Source organism: Herpailurus yagouaroundi, unplaced genomic scaffold (assembly GCF_014898765.1).
Source record: "Herpailurus yagouaroundi ecotype Mexico unplaced genomic scaffold, PumYag 159, whole genome shotgun sequence".
Classification (NCBI taxonomy): Eukaryota; Metazoa; Chordata; class Mammalia; order Carnivora; family Felidae; genus Herpailurus; species Herpailurus yagouaroundi.
In genome coordinates this window covers 25,840,775-25,863,134 of record NW_024412400.1, presented here as the reverse complement: position 1 = coordinate 25,863,134, position 22,360 = coordinate 25,840,775, and the positions used below count along the sequence as shown (strand labels likewise).

Genomic DNA, 22,360 nt, shown 5'->3' with positions numbered 1-22,360 from the left:
TCCTGCCAACCTTTCTCAATCCTCACTCAACTAATACCAGTGTGTAAGATAAGGCATATGAGTCTCCAACTGAAAAGATGGGAGAGGGGCTCACTAATACTTACATGTATTCTTTGAAAGATATAGATGTAAGCCAAATACTAAAGGAAGTTATTCAGGATGAAAGGAAGTGATAACAGATAGTAATTCAGAATCCATATGAAAAATAAACACTGGCACAGATGATTACAAGTAAAGGAAAAATGGCTATAAATACATTAAAAATAAATGTTTTACTATATTGATTTAAAAAGTAACTGTATAAAACAATTATAAAATGGCTTATAATATATAAAGATGTAGCATCTCTGACAATAATAACACAAAAAGGAAAAAGGGAATGAAGCTACACTGGAGGAAGGAAATGACGACGCCAGAAGATAACTCAAATCCACAAGAAGAAACAGAGATCAGAAATGGTAAACACCATGTGTAACATACATTTACAAAAGACTATAAATATTTTACTCTTTTCTTCTCTTCTTTAAAAGACATACACTGTTGGGGTACCTGGGTGGCTCAGTTAAGTGTCCAACTTTGGCTCAGGTTATGATCTCACAGCTCCTGAGCCCAAGCCCCACATCAGGTTCTATGGTGACAGCTCAGAGCCTGGAGCTTGCCTCCAATCGTGTCTCCTTCTCTCTCTGCTCCTCCCCCACACACATTCTGTCTCTCAAAAATAAACATTAAAAAAACCTTGAAAGACATACATTGTTAAAAAATAATAAAAACATAAAATACATATATTGTTTAAAGCAATAATCCAAACACTGTATTCTCCACTTTATTACATAAGTGAACTTATTATATACTGAGCATCATTAGTATTAATCTGAAGTAGACTGTGATAAATTCTAAGGTATGCTGTAATCCCTAAAACAAACACTAAGAAAGGCATAAAATCATTATTGCACTATATGCTAACCTGGATGTAAATTATGAGTATTTTTAAAAAAAGGATTGGGAAAAAAAAGGAAAGTATAATTTTAAAAAGTTATAAAATTTAAATGCTAAAAAGAAAACACAAAGGTGATAAAAGAGAAACAAAAAAAATACATGAGGTATACAAAAACCGAAAAGCAAAATGGGAGATGCAAACCCAACTATTTCAAAAATAATATGAAACAGGAAAGGATTAAAGAGTCCATTAAAAAGACATATCTGTTACATGGATAAAAAAGCAATACCCAAATATATGCCATCTACAAGATACATTTTAGATTCAAAGGCACAAATATATTAAAAGGATGGAAAAAGATATAACATGCAAACAATAACATCAGAACTGGAGTAGCTCAAAAAATATCTGACAAAATAGACTTCAGTAAAAAAAAAAAAAAAAAAAAAAAAAAAAAAGAAGTTGCTTGAGACAAAGAGGGCTATTTTTTTTCCAAAGAGGGTTATTTTATAATATTAAAAGCATCAATTTAACAGGAAGATATAGTAAATGTAAACATATTCACCTAACAAAATAACCCAAAATAAGGTAAGCAAAAAATGAAAGAAATGAAGGAAGAAATAGGCAATTAAACAATAGAACAAGTAAACAGGAAATCAGGAAGAATACTGAATTTAAACAACACTATTGACCAACTTGACCTTACCAACATATGTGGAAGGCTCTACCCAGCAACAGCAGAATTCACATTCTTCTCAAGCATGCACAGAACATTCTTTTTGATACATCATATGCTAGGTCCATAAAACAAATCTCAAATTTAAAAAATTGAAATGAAAATCAAAACCACAATGAGGTATCTCATACCAGTCAGAAAAGGCCAGTATCAAAAAGACAAGAGGGGCACCTGGGTGGCTCAGTCAGTTAAGCTTCTGACTTCAACTCAGGTCATGATCTCACGGTTCACAGGTTTGAGCCCGCATCAGGCTCTCTGGGGTCAGTGTGGAGGCCCTTAGGATCCTCTGTCCCCCTCTCACTCTACCCATCCCCCCCCACTTGCTCTTGCGAGCCCATGCGTACAGGCTCTCTCTCTCACCCACACCCACACTCACAAATAAACATTAAAAAAAAAAAAAAAGATGATAAGAAATAACCAGTTTGGGCAAGGATGTGGGGAAAAGGGAACTCTTGCACTCTACTGATAGAAATGTAAATTGGTGCACCCACTGTGGAAAAGAGGATGGAAGTTCCTCAAAAAATTTAAACAGAAATACCATAGGATCCAGTAATTCCATTACTGGGTATTTACCCCCCTCAAAATGAAAACACTAACCTGAAAAGACATACGCACCCCTGTTTTTATTGCTGCATTATTTCCAGTAACCAAGATATGGAAGTAACCTAGGATAAAGAAGATGTGGCATATATACAAAATGGAATATTACTCAGCCATAAAAAGAGTAAGATCTTGTCATTTGTGACAACATGGATGGATCTAGAGTGTGTTATACAAGGTGAAATAAGTCAAAGACAAATACTATATGATTTCATTGTATGTGGAATCTCAAAGAAACAGAAACAAGAAACAGACTCATGAATACAGAGAACAAAGTGATGGATGCCAAAGGGAAAGGGAATGGGGGATGGGCACAATAGGTAAAGAGGACTGAGAAGTACAGACTTCCAGTTATAAAAGAAGTCACAGAAATAAAAAAATGCAACATAGGGAAAATAGTCAATAACACTGTAATAATGTTGTATAATGAAAGATGGTGACCACACTTAACACAGTGAGCACTGAGTTACGTATAGAATTTTTATTTTTTTTTTAAATTTTTTTAATGTTTGTTTATTTTTGGGACAGAGAAAGACAGAGCATGAATGGGGGAGGGTCAGACAGAGAGGGAGACACAGAATCTGAAACAGGGTCTGGACTCTGAGCTTTCAGCACAGAGCCCGACGTGGGGCTCGAACTCACGGACCACAAGATCATGACCTGAGCCAAAGTTGGACGCTTAACCAACTGAGCCACCCAGGCGCCCCCGTATAGAATTTTTAAATCACAATGTTGTATACCTGAAATTAATAGAATACTATATGTCAACTATACTTCAATAATAAAAATTTTTTTAAAAAGTATGTAACTTATCTTACTCATTCTGGTATGGATTATAATTCAAATAATGATGTTGGATTTCTTAGTTAAATAAATTGTTATAAAAATGTGGGAAAAAATGATATGAAGAATACAAAAAATATTCCTCAATCACAATGGAATTAGGAAAAAAAAAGAGAGAGAAACTTGGGAAATCCATAAATGTCTGGATATTAAATGAGACTTTTTTTTAAATTTTTTTTTTTAACGTTTATTTATTTTTGAGACAGAGAGAGACACAGCATGAACGGGGGAGGGTCAGAGAGAGAGGAAGACACAGAATCCGAAACAGACTCCAGGCTCTGAGCTGTCAGCACAGAGCCTGATGCGAGGCTCAAACTCACGTACCGCGAGATCATGACCTGAGCCAAAGTCGGACGCTCAACCGACTGAGCCTCCCAGGCACCCCTAAATGAGACACTTCTAAATAACCTATAGGTCAAAGACAAAAAGCTCAAGATTCTAAGCTAAATGAAAACAAAATAAAAAAAAAGGGGCGCCTGGGTGGCTCAGTCAGGTAAGCATCCGACTTCAGTTGAGGTCATGATCAGACAGCTCGGCTCGTGAGTTCAAGCCCAGTCAGGTCTGTGTTGACAGCTCAGAGCCTGAAGCCTGCTTCAGACTCTCTGTCTCCCCCTCTCTACCCCACTTCCACTTGTGCTCTCTCTCTCTCTCTCTCTCTCTCTCTCAAAAATAAACATTAAAAAAATTTTAATAAAAAAAAATATCAAAACTCCTAGGAAGTTTACAGCTGCACACAGCAATATCAGAAAGACCTCAAGTAAGCTTCCATCTTAAGAAATTAGAAAAAAAGCAAACCAAACCCAAAACAAGCAGAATGAAAGAAACTGTAAATATTAGAAGGAAAATCAATACCATAGAAAAGATAAAAATCAAAACCCAAAATTGGTTCTTTGAAAAGACCAACAAAATTAACAAACCTTTAGCTAGGCTGACCAGTTAAAGAATGGAGACAAATAACTAAAGTCCGACATGAAAAGGGGTACAAAACTATCAACCTCAGGTAAATTAAAAAGTTTATAAAGTAATACTATGAACAACTTTATGCCAAATTAGATAAAATGAGCAAATTCCCTAAAAAAACACCAATTACCTAAACTTAAAAATAAAAAATGTGAATAGACCTACAAGACTGAATTAGTAATTTAAAAGCTTATCACAAAGAAAAGTTCTTGCCTACACAACTTCATGACTGAATTACGTCAAATATTTAAATTAAAAATTATACTAGTCCTTCACAAACTCTTCTAAAAAAAAGTTCCTAAATCTTTGGAATTTCCAGTGCTGTGAGCTATAAGTCTTTTGTCATGTTAAGTGACTTTTGGAAACCACCTCAAGATAACCAACCAAGGTGATCAGAGGGTTGTAACTTTCAGTCCACCCGCATCCCTACCCCTACCCCTGACTTCTAGGGAGGAGAGAGGGGCTGGAAATTCAATCATCAATGATTTAGTCAATTGTGCCCATGTAACAAAGCCTCCATTAAAAGCCAAAAGGATGGGGTTCAGAGAGCTTCTAGGTTGGTGAACACATTAAGATTGGGGGAGAGTGGCATACCCAGAGAGCACAGAGGCTCCATGCCCCTTCCCACATACCTTGCCCTATGCATCTCTTCCATTTGGCTGTTCCTTAGTTATATCCTTTTGTAATAAACCAGTAATCTAGCTAGTAAAATGTTTCTTTGAGTTCTGTGAGCCACTCTAACAAATTACTTGGGAACTTATAATTTATAGTCAGTCAGAAGCACAGGTGATAGATAACCTGGATTTGCAACTGGCATCAGTAGGGGAAGGTGGGGGGGGGGGGTGTCTTGTGGGACTAAGTCCTTAACCTATGGAACCTGATGCTTTCTCCAGGTCACCAGTGTCAAAATTGAGTTGAAATGTAGGACACCCATCTGGTGTCATTAGTGTGACAAGTGTGGTAATAGTATGAGAATAAGAGAACAACACTAGGAGAAGAACTGATGTTTTCCAAAACAGGTATCTTTTTGGGTGATGGAAATGTTCTAAAACTGGATTGTGGTGCTGAGTGCAAACTCTTTAAATTTACTAAAAGAACTGTGCTCTTAAAACAGATGAATTTTATAGTATGTAAATTATACCTTAAAAATTGTTTTTAAAAAAGGAACCACTGGTCTAACCAATTGCCAGGTCCTTGAATCCAACTTGAAAGGTTGATCAGCCACACAGGATCCTTACTATAGACAACAAAACAGAAAATGACTGAATTATAGCTGGAGAGAACTGAATTGGGTAAAAAGGAAGATTTTCCAACAGGGTGCTTAGGGACACAGGAATGTGGAACCAATGACAATTATACAAAATCAGCACATTTTACAATCAATGTGGTTCAGAGAGAAGACTACCTGAAGGGTGGGTCAGATTTGTCTCCAGGTATAATAATAAAAGGATACTCTTTCTAAAATATTACATGCAATTAACCTTAACAAAGGACAATGAAAAGGAAAATGTTTTCACTATTCTAATCAAAAAATTTCAACTCAAATGACCTTGACTTACTGCTTTACAATGAAGTAAGCAATATTTTAAAAGTTATATTATAACATATGGCATACTCAAACATAAGTAACACTTGTTAAGGCCGAATTCTGCAAGAGGTATTGCTTACCTGGTTTTGCACAATCTGGGTATTAGAATCTTGACTAACAGGTAGTGTCCATCCAGACACCAATATATAGCAATGTGTGAGAGCAGGGAGAGAAAGTGAAAAAATATGAAAAAATAAGAAATAATACATTTAAATCGCAGATGAGAATATGATTAGGATTACAGCAGAAAAAAATGCTCTGAGAAAGAAAAACGTATATTCATTTCTCTCAGCCAAAATAAGAAAAAGAAGATAGAGGGAAAAAGCAAAGTGCAGAAATAAAGCATGTGCAATAAGGAAGGAGATCCATAAGAAAGCTTCCATGGGTAAAGAGACTTCTCTTAGTAAATTAGGAGACACAACTACGTGTTAAAATGGAGAAGTTAGAAATGAAGATTAATGGACACAGAAAAGAAATGATAAGGATTAAGCAGCTTTGAAGGCGCAACTGAAGTTAGATATCAGCAAACTGGAGTGTATTCAACTTGGGTTCCTTACTTTCCTCACCAATTTTAGGGGTCCCAAAGCTAAAATAAGAGAATATATATTGTAGAAGTAATTGATTAGTTGACTGAGAAAGTCAAGGGAATACAGGAATTTAAGTTGTTTGGTAAAGTGATCATTAATTGAGCTACTACATACTACATGCTTTATTATCAACATACCCACAATTCTCACAATTAAATGAAGATATCGCCATGCCATTTTACTTCATTCAGAAAGTAGAAACAACCCAATACAGCAACAAAAAGAAATGAACTTCTGATACATGCTACAGTATGAATGAACTTGAAAACCTTATAAGTGAAAGAAGTCAATCATAACAGATTACATATTTTATGACTCTATTTATATTAAGTGTCCAGAATAAGCAAATGCATATAAACAGAAAGGAGATTAGTGGTTGCCTAAGACTAAGGGAAGGGCAGGGCAGGGCAGGGGGAAGAGAGTAGGTGGGAATTTAGGAGGAATGGGGTGACTGCTGGGTATGGGGCTTCTTTCTGAGGTGACAAAAATGTTAAAAAATTAAGACTACAGTGATGGTTGCACAACCCTGTGAATTTACTTAAAAAAAAAAAAAAGAAAGAAAGAAAAAACAACAACACTGCTCTGTATATTTTAAATGGGTGTATTTTGTGGTATGTCAATTATATCTCAAAAAAGATGTTAAAACAACCAACCAACCAAACTCAGGCTCAGATTTAGCTTCTTTGCCCAAGGTCATCACACAGTAAGACACAGGTAGAGCTGCCCAGATCACTCAAGCCAAAGTCATCTTCAGTACAACAGTAGCTACCATTTAGCAAATACTAACTATGTATTAGAGTTTTTATACACTCTCATCTTAATTCATTAACTCTGTGAGACAGACACTATTATCTCCCTTTTTAGGTGAGAAAGCTCAAATTCAAGTGAAATAACTGGCCCAAGGTCACAGAGGTGATAAATTAATGAGCCAGAATTAAAAGCATGTATTCTACCATTTCAGACATTCAATTAAGATTATCATCAGTGTTTGCCGTATCCATGCATGATGACATCCACTATTATTTACTTAACATTTTTCTTAAAGTCATTTGCTTCCCTTGCCTGACACAGCTGCAGGGAAGAATGGAGCTACAAGGTAAAAGGGTGACACTGGGGCTAAAGACAGGAGTATAAAACCTAGAGGACAGACATAAGACTGACATGATAACAGCATTAAGGGAAGGAACTGCAGGGAAAGTTCCCACTGAGAAACAAGGCTTGCTGAGGAAAGGATCCAGGCTGAGAAGGGTGTGGGAGGGGGAAAAATGGACAAGTTGTAAAAGGCAGAAGACAGATGAAGAGGAGGAGACTGTAAGTTTGTAGTTGAGGTTCAAGAGGCTGGGGCTGGGTCAAAAAAGATTAAAAGAAAGGAGGTAGAGGTGGAAAAACAGAAATGAAAGCAGCAAGATGGTTAGGAATGGGGTGATAGTTGAAGGGAGGAGGGAAGGGTGTTGAAGAGGACAAAATGAAACCTACAGAAGTTACCACGAAAGGCTGCAATGGAGTGAGCTGGGAAATTTCCGAATAGGCAAGAGGAAAGTGAGAACGAAGCAGGATACCAGGAAATACTCATGAGTCTGGACTGGAACCAAGGAAGCATCAGTCAACATCTGGTAATCAAAGTAGACAGGTCACCCACAATAAATCTCAAGTAAAAGTTGTCCCATGCTTCAGAAAACACTACCCTAACCAGTACTGCTCAAACCAGGAGGTCAAAGCTTCTCATTAGGCCAGTTTGTGGCCAAAGCAAACCCAGTGGACTAGGTAAAGCAGGTTCCAATACAGCAAAGCTCAGGTTCACTAGGGTGAGGAAGTAAGAGAACCAACAACGAAAGAAGCTGCTGTAGTCAGAGAAAAGAAATTCCATGTTCAAAACTGTGGTTCCAAGATGCTGAAGAAACTACAAGGTGAGCTGGTAAAAAAGTTCATTTGACTTCATAATGGAATCTTATAGTCTAATAGAAGTCTTAAAAAGTAGAAATTGCTGGTAAGGAAAAGAAAATACAAATAGGTTGTTTAGTGACATTTTAAAAGCAGTAATTCAATAGCCAAAACAAAGGAGTTTCTAAAGCCAATAATGCACCAGGACATCCAAAATAATCCATGTGTTACTGACCATCTATAATAGTTGAACAGCCAGTATGTCTAAACTTAAGGTGATATATACAATTTCAGCTTTATGGTAAAAGATAAACTGAAGGATAATTTGTTTTATTAACAGACTTTATATTTAAAGTAATTTATCCTAAGTTTCATTAAAATAGAAAAGTTGCAGGGCGCCTGGGTGGCGCAGTCGGTTGGGCGTCCGACTTCGGCCGGGTCACGATCTTGCAGTCCGTGGGTTCGAGCCCCGCGTCGGGCTCTGGGCTGATGGCTCGGAGCCTGGAGCCTGTTTCCGATTCTGTGTCTCCCTCTCTCTCTGCCCCTTCCCCGTTCATGCTCTGTCTCTCTCTGTCCCAAAAATAAATAAACGTTGAAAAAAAAAATTTAAAAAAAATAGAAAAGTTGCTCTCTTAAAAAAAATTTTTAATGTTTATTTATTTTGAGAGAGAGAGAGTGTGTGTGTGTGTGAACAGGGAGAGGCAGGCTCCACACTTTCAGCGCAGAGCCCGATGTGGGGTTCGAACCCAAGAACCATGAGATCATGACCTGAGCCAAAATCAAGAGTCAGACGCTGAACTGACTGAGCCACCCAGGCGCCTTGAAAGGTTCCTTCTCCCTGTCCCTGCTACAGTATCAAATGAGAAGGTCTGAAAGGTTATAGCCCTTTGGCTTCATCTATTGAAGTCCTTTGATTTCAGACATCTTCTCTGTATGAATCATTCAAGCTCTAACAGACATGCTCGTTGTTAACTACCTGCCTATACCCTGGATTAGGCTACTTATTGGATCTACATGATAAATACTACATATGCTATTCTGATCTATTCATCTGATTTCAACTCCACTGCTCACTCCTGAAGCTGCAGTTTGCTTTTACATCCCTTAAAAACCAGGTGTTTTCAACCCTCAAGTTCAACTCCTTTTCTTCAGGATGTGGTAGTTGCTTGCCTAGCTGTTTTTAGTTCTCCCAGAGACACTCTTCTCACCCTTGGCATGACCCAGTGTAACACTTTGGAACTACACACTGCCTAGCATTTAAACTTTCAAAAACTGGAGGAAGTCTCTCACCATTCAGAGAACTAGTCAATATAGAAGGCTCTTGTTTACCTGTTTACACACACACACACACACACACACACACACACACAATCTTTCAAAGTCCTGTTTGAATTATCTGACTTTTTCCTAATTTACACTAATAAGAATACAACACTAATAGTAAGTAGGTCCTTTCTGACTTTCACCATTTCTAATCAGAAAGTTCCCTCAAAAAGAAAAGACAACATATAGTATCTCTTTAAGAACAAGACAAAGCAAAAAACAACAACAAAAAAAACTTTAGTTAACTCCAGGAAAAGTTTAACAATATAATCTGCATCAAGACTAAGATTTGCAGTTCTCTAAATAAAGTATTCTATTCTTTCCTGGTGGTAGAGATTAAGAAAATATATATACACATGGGGTGCCTGGATGGCTCAGTCTAAGGTTAAGCATCTGGCTCTTGGTCGCAGCTCAGGTCAGGATCTCACAGTTTCATGGGTTCAAGCCCCGAGTCAGGCTCTGCACTGGCAGTGTGGAGGCTTCTTGGGATTCTCTCTCTCCCTCTTTCTTTCCCTGCCCCTACCATATTCATGCTGTCTCTCTCTCAAACTAAATAAACTTAAAAAGAAAGAAAGAGGGGCGCCTGGGTGGCTTGGTCGGTTAAGCGTCCGACTTCGGCTCAGGTCATGATCTCACGGTCCGTGGGTTCAAGCCCCGCGTCGGGCTCTGTGCTGACAGCTTGGATGGAGCCTGGAGCCTGTTTCAGATTCTGTGTCTCCCTCTCTCTGTGACCCTCCCCCATTCATGCTCTGTCTCTCTCTGTCTCAAAAATAAATAAACGTTAAAAAAAAAATTGAAAGAAAGAAAGAAAGAAAGAAAGAAAGAAAGAAAGAAAGAAAGGGAAAGACAGACAGACAGACTGAAAGAAAGAAAGAAAGAAAGAAAGAAAGAAAGAAAGAAAAGAAAAGAAAAGAGCACCTGGGTGGGTGGCTCACTCAGTTAAGCATCTGACTTTGGCTCAGGTCATGATTTCACAATTCAGGAGTTCAAGCCTTGCATGGACTCTGTGCTGACCACTCAGAACCTGGAGCTTGCTTCAGATTCTGTGTCTCCCTCTCTCTGCCCCTCCCCCTGCTCACACTCTCTCTCTCTTTCTCTCAAAAATTGACAAACATTAAAGAAAATTGAAAAAAAAAAAGGAAAGAAAAAATATACACTCAAATAAAATACCCACATGTAACACAAATCTACCAAAATTGACTTGTATTATTTGTTCCTCTAAAAGGATATTTTATATAGGCTATGTATGGCTCTTATCTACCAACAAGAAGAGAGAACAAGATTACAAAAGGAACATGGGTAAACAAAATCCCATTAAAATAACTTTGAGGACCCCCAACTCCATAACTGGGTTCAATCTGCCGTTTCTCCCTTGATGCTCTCAAAGCACATGTAAGATAACTCCCCTTATCTAATTCCATCTTATCCCATACTAGAAGACAGAGACCATGTTTTATACACAGCTGTATCCCTAGTATCAAGGGCCAGCAGATAGCAGGCATACAAATGTTTGTTAGATAATAAAATAATCAGGATGTTAATTATAATAATTTCCATGAAAATTTTTACAAAGAAAACACAATATTAATGTATAAGGTCTGGAAGTCAATAGCTGAAGACTAACTTACCATATAAATGAGTTTTAAAATGCAAAACAGTATAAACCAAGGGCAATGGATCCCAAAACAGAATTTGTGGTTAATAAGCTAAGGAGGTATACTGACTAAAGTAACAATGGATGTTATAATAGATATATCCCAAAGTGTGACATAATAGCTTATTTTTATTTCATGCTTACATGAAGTCCAAAAATCCATGTTAATGATCAGCTGTGGGCATGAGGAGGCTGGAGATGACCCAGGCTGACAGAAGTTCAGCATCCTTGGACCCATCAATTCCAAAGTTGCTTTGGCAGACAACACCCAGCCAGCAGGAGAGAGGAGAAGAGAGAAGAAAGGATTGTTCAAGAAAGGTTTGTATTTGCCAGGTCTGAAGAAACACTCAACACTTCTGCTTAATTTCCTATGGCCATATCTCAATCATATGGCCATCCCAAATGCAAGAGGGGCTGGAAAATATAAGTTAGCTGGGATCCAAGAGAAAAGGAAACAAGCTTGGTGAAGAGCAAACCACTCTTTTTACCTTAAGAGGTTTTACAATATAGATTCTGGGACATTACCCCAGGTGATTCTTATTCAGTATGTCTAGTAGGACACTAAAATCCTGTATTAAAGCTGGCCAACTGATTTTGATGTATGCCCAACTTAGGAATTACTGGCTTAGGAAGTAAACAAATTGGGGCAAATAGGAAAAATATTTCCTTGGAAAGTTGATAACAATGTGCTGGATAAAAAGAAACCTGAAAAGTGATGAAAAAATCAAGACTTTGTGCCTAAGAGAACAACACAGGTACAACTTGGGAAATTCCTCCCTCCTCTGGCCTGTGATCAGTCTCTCAAGGCTCTCTTCCTAACTCTGGTAGCTTCTTCTCAGGCTTCCTTTCCTCCACGCATTCCATATTCTCCATTATACTCTCCTAGGCCATGAACTTTTCCCATTAAGTGATCTCATTCACCTCTATTATTACTGAAAACACTTTTCTCTGAGCCCAGCCTCACATTTAACTGCCTCTTATAACAACTTTTCCAATTAACTGTTCTACTAGGACCTAACGTATATAAAACTGAATTCATCTCACCCTCAAGCCAACTCCTCTTCTTGCATACCCTACCCACGTAGGCTCCCTAGTCAAAACCCTATGAATCAGACAAATTGGACTTCATAATTAAAACCTTTTGTGCTTCAAAGAATACTAACAAGCAAGCAGAAAGACAGCCTACAGAATGGGAGAAATTTTTTGCAAATCATATATCTGATAAGGGACTTGTATCTAAAATATTTAAAGAACTCCAACTCAACAATAAAAAGACAAATAGCCCAATTTAAAAAACTGGGCAAAGGCTATGATGAAAAGATGCTCAACATTATTAGCCATCAGGGAAATGCAAATCAAAACCACAAGGAGATACCACTTTATACACACTAGAATGACTAAACAATGAAAGAAGATAAACAATAATAAACATTATTGAGGATATGGAGAAATTGGAACCCTCATGCACTGCCGGTGGGAATGTAAAATGGTGCAGCCACTCTTGGAAAATGGTCTGGCAGTTCCTTAAAAGGTTATAGAGTTCCCATATGACCCAACTAGTCCATTCTAAGCACCAAGAGAAATGAAAACTTTTGTCCACATAAAAACATTTGTACACAATTGTTCTCACGGTATCATTCATACTAGCCAAAAAGTGAGAATAATCCAAGTGCCTATTAACTACTGAATGGATAGGTAAAACGTGGTATGATACAATGTAATATTATATTATTCAGCAATAAAAATACTGACGCATGCTACAATACAGATGAGCCTTACAAACATGCTAACTAAAATAGGTAAATATATAGAGACAGAAAATAGACAGACTAGCAGTTGTCTATGGCTACGAAGGATGGGGGTTGAGGGAATGATAGTTTAGGGATAAGAGGTTTCTTTTCAGTATGACTAGAAATGATCTAAAATTGATTGAGGTGATGCTTATACAGCTCTGTGAATATACTAAAAATCACCGAACTGTACAACTTAAATTGGTGTGAATTATATTGCAGTAAAGCTGTTTAAAAAAGAAAAGGCTATCAAACTTTTTAATCCAGAAAATGATGCAAGAGAAAAGGCTGCCTCTCCAGACTAATTTATACTTTCTATTATAAGATACAAAGCTGGGGGGGGGTGGGGTGGGGGGAAGGCTGGTACCTTAGGTAACAAGAAATAAAGTTAAATGTAGTAATAAACTATAATAATTCTCATTCTAGGCTTCTGAACAAGTAGATATTTCATAAGCAACTGCTTTCTGATTTTCATTTTTAAATATTTTGACTGTCACATGCTGTATGTTTTAATATTATCTGTGTTCTTAAATCCTTAAGAGTAGAAAAGATATACCTTTAAGTTTATAACAAATAAATTTAAATAAACCATCACAATTAAGAATTTGAACTTAAATTTACTAGGCAAAGTGAACTTTTCACTAAAGTTGTGGGAGTAGTAGTTCTACCCAGACTTTGCCTTGCGTGCCAATCAGTATACACAGAGAAGAATTCTTCATTCTTTTCAAATTTAATGTTAATTTTTGTTTTTAAAGAGAGAGTGAGCATGCACACAAGTGGGGGAAGGGGTTGAGGGAAAGAGAGAGAGAATCCCAAGCAAGCTCCACGCTCAGCCTGACAAGGGGCTCAATCACCCAACCCTGGGATCATGACTTTAGCCAAAATCAAGAGTTGTATACTCAACCGACTGAGCCACCCAGGTGCACCCAGAAGAACCCTTTTTTAAAAAATCAGTATCATATAAGGAAGGTGGATGAATCACTTAACTAAGAACTGGGACCAAGGAGTAGGAGTAGAAATTAAACTTGAAGTACTTGAGTACCTTTAACCATTGTATACCAACGTACCGTTACATTTTAAAACATTACTGGTTAAAGTAACTGGAGATTTCATTAATATTTGCTTTAAATGAGAAGCACTGTATAACTATATGATTCAGTATCACTGTGTGTGTTTGATGTGAACTGTCCACAGAATACAATCTCCAGAACAAAAAGACTTTACCCTAATGTATTCTTCCCAGGCACAAAACCGTCTCCATGATCGTCTCACTTCAACCCAGGTTGAGTGTATTCACTGAATACAAATGTTACATTAGACTAGAAAAATAAAAAGGAAATAAGATACAATACTGGAAAGAAAACCTAATACAACCCAAATTTAACCACTTAGATTATCTGCTCTTTTTTACTACCATAACCAACATTAATTGCATTTTCATATTTAATTTACCCTAGTGGAACTATGCAACAAAAAACTGTCAGGTGTCATATAAATATAAGACACTCTTAATTGTATACTTAAGTGAGTCATTAATATAGCTATGAGGATCCTTTAAAGATATACTCATTCCCATTCAAACTTCTGCTTATTACTTAATGTGCTTGGCTTGCACTAAAATGTTTTACATATGTTCTGAATGATAGCAGTAGCCACCTAACTGGTCTTGGGTGTTCCTGTTTGTCTTCTGTAATCCACTCTTCTAAAACCCATAACATAGTGGCTATTTAACTTGTGGGTGTTGTGGACTCCTCACAGGTTCTAATAAAAGTTATGACACCTCTTAAGTACATATATGCATATTCCTCCAGAAGCCCTTCACAGACCTTAGATTAAGAAAGCCCACCTATTAGAACTTCCCTCAACTACCAATCAAGTCCAAACTTCTTAATCTTGTATTCAAAGTACTTCACAATGTAGTCACTGTTAGTTTAGCTGATCTATCTCCCATCCTTTCCAACTACCCACACCAATCAGATCTATCTCCTCAGTACCCCAGCACAGACAGATATACTGTATTCTTTTTTTGGCCTGCCTTCATAGTTCTCTCTTGTCGCTTTCCTTCACAAGTATTTGCTTTCAACAAATCTTTCCTGTGAACCTCAAATACCTCCCTTGCCATAAAAGTTTCCTTCCACCTACAACCAGATCACCTGATCCTTTCTGAATTCTGAAACATGTTATCTACATCTTTTATGTTCTACAACTTTACATGTTCTATTACTATACAAGACATCAAAAACCCAGTAAACACAAGACACACTTACTTTTTAACTGTTAGATACATTTACAAATAACATGCTCCATATGCTTTCTTCAACCTCTATAAACCCTTTCAGGTGAAGTGTTTCAGATACTGTGCATTTATGTATCATTTCTCCTTTTCTAGCCAATAAGACTTTTAAGGGCAGAGATGGTGGCTACCGTACCTTTGTGTGCCCCAAAGTCTCCAACACAATGCAAGGGAACACTCAATAGAGAATACTTGGATATATAAGCATTCAGTGTTTTTCATGCATTTCACATATTCTGTACCCCTAATTATAAGATTTTTTTTTAGGATCATCTTTTTTTTCTACTGAAAGGTCAAAAAAATGCTCTACCCTAAGTAGATACTTGATCAAGTGAGAGCATACTAACTATCCAAAACAGCAAATTATTCTCACCCATTCAATATCTATTTATTGATATATGCTAACCCTGCTCAAAAAAAAAAAAAAAGCCCTTTAACATATCAAGAATCCTTACCTAATGACCATTAACCCAAAAGAGAACACAAAGATGGCTCCTACACAAAAATAATCCAAATATAAAAACTATTATCCTTTAGTGCTACTGCAAACAAAGTCTAACTCCAGTTTTAAAACAAATTCAAAAAATAGAAACATCCCAGATTATACATGTGCACACTACAAGAAGCAATAAAACAACATAAAAGTATAGAAATTTTTAAAAGAAACTCTTTAATATCATACAAATTTTATGAACTGATTCATACTACATGAATGGATGAACCTTAAAGATATTATACTAAGTAAAAGAAGTCAGACATAAAAAGTCACATGGTGTATAATTTCATTTATATGAATATCCAGAAAAGGCAACTTCATAAAGACAGAAAGTAGTAAATCAGCACTCCCCAGGGGCTAGAGGTAAGGGAAAATGGGGAGTAACTGCTAATGGCTACACAATTTTGCAACTATACTAAAATCTACTGAATTGCACACTTTTCTGGGGGTGTTACTTATTGAATGTTTTTTTAAAATTGAAGTACAGCTGACACACAATGTTACACTGGTTTCAGATATACAGCATAGCAACTCAACAACTCTATTCATTATGCTATGATCGTCACAAGTGCAGCTACCATTACAATGATGGTACTGTGATATGATACTATTATATACTACTGACTGTATTTCTTATGCTGTATGAAAATCCCTATAGTTTATGCATTCTGTAACTGGAAGCTTGTAGCTCCTACTTCCTTCATCCCCTTTAGCCCATCCCCCACTCCATTCCCCTCAGGCAACCACCTATTACTTATGGGACTGTTTCAGATTTTTGTTTGCTTGGTTGTTTCAAATTTCACATGTAAGTGAAATTCATATGGTATTTGTCTTTTGCCTACTTATTTTACTTACCATAATACCCTCGAGGTATACCCATGTTGCTGCAAATGGCAAGATCTTGTTCTTTTATTATGGCTGACTAATATTCCTCTGTGTGTGTGTGGGGGGGGGTGTTTGAGGAGCCTCTATACAGTTTCCCACAGTAGCTACACCGATTTGCGTTCTCAGCACACCTTTTTCTCCACATCCTCACCAACACTTGTTTCTTTTCTTTTTGAGTCTAGCCATTTTGACAGGTGTTAGGTGATATCTCACTGTTTTTTTAAATTTGTATTTCCCTGATGATGAGTGATGTGGAGTCTTTGCTTGTATCTGTTGGCCATCTGTATTTCTTTGGAAAAATGTCTACCTAGGTCCTCTGTCCATGTTTTAATCAGATTATGATTTTTCCCCAATGCTGAATTGTGTAAATTCTCCATATATTTTAGATATTAACCCCTTATTAGATATATCATTTGAAAATATCTTCTCCCATTCAGTAGGTTGCCTTTTCTGTTTGTTTTGTTTGTTGTTGTTGTTGTTGTTTGTCTTTTACCCATTGTATATTCTTGCCACCTTTGTCATATGGTAATTGACCAAATAAGCAAGTGTTTATTTCTGGGCTCTCTATTCTGTTCCATTGATCTATGTATCTACTTTTGTGACAGTATCATACTGTTTCGGTTATTACAGCTGGGCAGTGCATCTTGAATCTGGGATTGTGATACCTCCAGCCTTTTTTTCCCCCCTCAAAATTGCTTTGGTTGAAATGTACACTTTAAAGGATGACTTTTATGGTATATGCATTACATCTTATTTTTTTTAAGTTTATGACCATTCTAACTACTTTATCTGAAAGAAAACTGCTCTTTTAAAATAAGAATCTTATTTTGCAGTTTGTTTTCTCAAGCTAAGCTAAACTCATGATTACAAACTGGTCCCCTACCAGCCTATTTTTAAAACTACAGCTTTAACTTTTTAATCAATGGTAACTACCAACTTACCAATACTTATAGAGAGATTTTTTTCATAAGTATCTGATCTCTAACTTCCTAAAGAAAATTGGAATTTTAAAAATAGTAGGCACACCTGCACAGTAACAATGTCCTGGAGCTAATAAGCAGCAGCTAATATACCTGCTCCTATCTGCCATGATCGCCATCACTCCCTACTATCTTCTAGGTGCTAAAGCCAGGGCCAGTTACCATTTAGCTTCTCAATTGTGTTTGTTACCCTACACAGTCAAACAAAGACAGTCTTCTCTCTCTTATGAGGGCAGACTATGAATCATTTCTGATAAATTAAAATGTAATTGCTGATAAATTAAAATGTAATTATGTAATTGGCCAAAAGGTACAAATTTCCAGCTATAAAGAAGTTCTAGGGATCTAAAGTACAGCAAGCAACTACAATTAACAATGCTGCATTATATATATGTGCATGCATGCATACACACACACACACACACACACACACAAACTTCAAAGCTGTGAAGAAAGTAGACCTTATCTACACACACACACACACACACACACACACACACAAAGTAATTGTGGGAGGGGACGGAGGTGTTAACTAACCTTATCATGTATTCCTTTTGCATTACATGTATGTATCAAAACATCACACTGTACACCTTTAACTTACATGTTATATGTCAATATTTCAATAAAGCTGAAAAATATATTTTTTTAATTTAAATATAATCATATGATTACATTTTTGCTAACTGCAAAGATAAAAATCTGGATAGTGATACCTGTTGAATAAAATCCTACAACTGTAAGAGATTCATGATGTATAAACACTTTAATGTGAAAAAAATCGAGGGGACAGTTCATGTTTCTAGTCCTCAAAGAGAAAACAATTTTCACCTCATTTACAATTAAAAATTATTTTCATCTACTAACAAAGAATAATGCACTAGTCCAAGTTCTTGTCCAAATATCCTAAAGTTCACAGGTGACATTTCACATATTATCACTACAGTGAGTATTAACAGATACTATATAAAACCAGAGTAGCATCCCAATTGCTTCATAATTGCAATTCATGAATGCAATGGTACAATCAGATTTGGTGTCCAACTGAAAACTCAATCCTGTTCTTACCCCCATATTAGGTATTGCCATGGAAAGGGGGAAAGCTGTCTTATCCAGATTTACCAGACATGAAAACAAACTGCTTTATTTAATCACTGATTTTATATTTAAACCATCTAGAACCCACCTGATGCTTATGCACACAAAGAACAACTCCTATCCATTAATAGGTTCTACTTATAATAGTTGTATTTGCAGAGCTAGAACAAAATACAAGGTAAATATGGCAATAATAGAAAAAAAGTAGGTTGAACTATTTCCTATCCCAAATGTAAATGAGGACGGAGTAAAATGCTAGGTTAAGTATCTTCCAGCTTTAAAATTATGTGTACTTATCTACACTGTCAGCTCCTTTTCCCCAAATAAAATAATTCATCTACCTGAACTGTTTTTCATGTAGGCTAAAATTATATTTGTATTCCATTTCATTTTTACTCTCATTTCTAATAGCCAATAAAATATCAACATACAAGATGACTTATAAAAGCGGCTATTCCCTTTGAAATAGGCAAATCAAACTCATTTCTCAAAGTCTTCCAAAAGAGAGACCAGATGAGTCAATTACTTTGTAGTTTAGAGGTAAACCTCAACGTTCTTCCCGCCTGAGCTATGTCACTTCATTAACTTGTCCAAGTAGCCTTAAGTTTACAGGTGACATTTTACATATCATCACCACCACTGAGTATTAACAGATCCTATATAAAACTGGAGAAGCATCACAATTATTTCATAATTCCAATTCCTAAATACACAAATGCAAAGGTGCAAGTAGACTTTATGTCAATCTGAAAACATAATCTTGTTTCTGTTTAAACCTGATGGTGAATAAAATGAGATAATCTCCTAAAAGTTCACCAAATTCCTAATGCACGCTATGATCCAAATCGCAGAAGTAACGTTTTCAAAAAGGAGGACTAGAAACAAAATAAAAATCAATCATTACTCCAACTATAACCTAGGGAAGCACAAAGTGCCATTAGATTGGTAAAGATTAGAGAATCTAGATCTTGAATTTTACACCTTTAAGAGTATATCATGACTTGATTATACAGGAATTAGTTATGTTTTACCTGTTATTCTTCAACAGTGCTATCCCATAGAACTTTCTGATGATATAAATGTTCTGTATCTGTGCTGTCCAATACCACAGTCAATAACCACATGTGGCTACTAAGCACTTGAAATGTGGCTGCCAAGACTAAGAGTAATGAACTTTTTATTTTATTTAATTTTAACTAATTAAAACTTATGTTGCCACAGGTAGGCTAGTAGCTATCATAATGGACAATGCTGTTCTATCACTTGAAATACAATGTATAAACTTCACTGAACAGGAGAGTTTTTCAAAGTATCATTCCTGACGATGCTAACACCAGCTAAAACCTTCCTGATACCCAATGATACACGCGTTAAGCCAACGGCCTAAAAAGAAAACAAAATTCATTTATGAAATGAGAATTCATCATACCAGGATTCAGAATTTAAGGCACAGTATTCACTAAGAGATGATATTAAAAAAAACATCTCAAGTTTTTCCTCATTGTTTCTGAAAAAGGGGTACTCACTTTAAGAACAGTTTCCCAATATATGTAAAGTTACTTTCCTCCAAATCTGCCCAGTACCTTCCGTTCAAAAAAAAAAAAAAAAAAAAACACAAATGGCAAAAATAAATTCTCAGCACTATTACGTCTACTGCCTCTCGGTAAATTTCATACGTTAATTTCCCTCTTCTTAAAGAGACACAAATGTTTGGAAGCCTCTGCACCGCCTGAAAGCCTTCTTACCCTTATTTCCATATTTTCAGGTGTACAAATCATTCTGAGATAGTGGCCATTTCGTTCCTAGATACAATTTTTTTCTTCAGTGCGAAAGAGTCACTACTCTTTTCGGCACTTCAGGTATTCTTCGACCAGCTCTTCGTAAGTCAAGAAAAGTAACCCAAAATGGTGCACAAAATGTCAAAAGAAAACAAGTCTAGGAACTTGCAGGTTGAATAGCTAGTCCCGAAGCAGAATCAACCGACTTTAACCCGGAGACAGCGTGCCTCAAACTATCCGGCGAAGCAAACAGGCGAGCAAGGTCGTGACCTAAGGTCACGGCCGCCAGCACCGCTCCCGCCCGGCAGCGGAAAGCCACCTGTTAGGCCCGAGCCTCACCTGGCAGGAGAGAGGAGGTGCACACCCGGCAGCGCGCCGGACGCGGGCGCCTAGGCGGCCAGCGCGGGACCCGCCCCTCACGCGGCGGCGACCGGAGACGGCGGCGAGCCCCCCAGCCGCACGTGGGCTTCACCCGGCCGGTGCTTCGCTGACAGGCGGGTCGCCCGCGGTCCCCGGCCCGGCCTCGGCGCGCTAGTCCCCGGGGCGGCACCCCGCCTCCCTCGCGCCCACCCCGCCGAGCGGGCGCCCGGGCGGCCCACACAGCTGGCCCGCCGCCCTCCCTCCCTCCCTTCCTTCCTCTCCGGTCGGCGCGATCCCGCCCCGCCGCCCCTCACCTACCTGGTCACGGAGTTTGAGGAACGCCATGGCGGTCGCCTCCGCCGCCGCCCCGGCCCACCGCTTCCGCCCCCGTAGCTTCGGTCGCTGCCCGGAGCCAGCGGGTCCGCGGCTGGCTGCGCTGAGGAGTCCGCGGGCAGGGGGCGGTGCCGCCTCCCGGGCCGCCCGCCGCCGCTACCGAGAGGTAAGGAGCCCGGTCGGTCCCGCCTCCTCCTGAGTACTCCCCCGCCCTCTTCTTTCCTTTCTTTCTCTTTCTCTCAGCTGCCTCCACACGCTGCCGCAGCCACAGCCGCCCACCGCCGCAGCCGCCGCCTCCTCACGCCCCCTTCCCGAAATACCCTGGCAGCCCCCGCGGCCGCGCCGCTCCAGCCCGCGGCAGCGGCGGCATCCAAACTCCACTCCACAATATTACCACCACCGCCCGCCGCGATTGGCGGCTGCGCGGGGGAGAGGCCAGAGTAAGCCGAGCGCCCATTGGCCACGCCACCGCGCCCGTTCGCGCCCCCCCCCACCTCCTGGAGAGGGAGGGGGCGGAGAGAAGGAAGCTGCGAGGGGTGGGCTGCGAGCTACTGCGCGCGGGGCGGGGGAGGTGGGAAGGGAGCGGCGCCAAGCCGGGGGAGGGGTGGCCAGGTACTCCTGGGCGCGCGCCCCGGGCGCGGTGGGCGGAGCCCTGGCTAGAGGTGGCGCGGGGGTGGGGGGCGGGGGAGTATCTGGAAGCGGGGTAACGGCCCTGGGCTCGCACGTGGAGGTGGAGTGCGGACGCTTTGGAGCTAGAGGACGCTGAAGGAACTGGGTGAGGGGCCGGAAGGGGCGTGAGAGGTGGGCACCTGGGGGCTGCTGCCTTCCTGCGACGGGAGAGAGGCGAACCGGACGCACACGTGGAGGGAGAGTGAGAATGCGCCCCTGGGCTGGGGGAGGAAGAAGGAGTCACACGAGTTGGGGGAGAGGCGTTCACCAGGAGGCTGCTGCCCTCTCGGGGACTGTGGGCAAGGCCAGAAGGAGGGGGGCTACAGGGGAGCGTAAACTCCCCGGGTCTCGCGCGTCGAAGGAGAAGGAGTGCTCTTCCCCAGCACACGCCCCTCCGGACTTGGACTGGGCACGGCAGGGAGTGAGAGGTGACTCTTGGGGGCTGCCGCCCTCCCAGGGGCAGCACGGAGCCGGAGGGAGGGGGGAGGGGAAGGGGAGCGATGCTGCACTCGGGGCGGAACAGCGGCATCTTTGCAGGCCAAACAGGTTGTGGACGCTGGCTGGAGTCT

General features: G+C 39.3%; 1 protein-coding gene across 4 annotated transcripts in view; it reads right to left on the bottom strand.

Moving 5' to 3' along the window:
- Window positions 1-21,487, bottom strand: part of ANKRD28 (ankyrin repeat domain 28) — a 200,057-nt gene extending 178,570 nt beyond the window's left edge. For 2 of the 4 annotated variants that reach the window (XM_040480133.1, XM_040480138.1), the window contains exons 1-2: window positions 21,108-21,487; window positions 11,254-11,361 (exon numbers count right to left, since the gene is read on the bottom strand). In XM_040480133.1, coding sequence (XP_040336067.1) covers window positions 11,254-11,255 — 2 coding nt within the window. In that variant the 5' untranslated portion in view covers window positions 11,256-11,361; window positions 21,108-21,487. The remainder of the gene's footprint in view (window positions 1-11,253; window positions 11,362-21,107) is intronic. The other 2 variants (XM_040480134.1, XM_040480136.1) reach the window with 1 other exon arrangement.
- Between the last annotated feature and the right edge of the window lie 873 nt (window positions 21,488-22,360).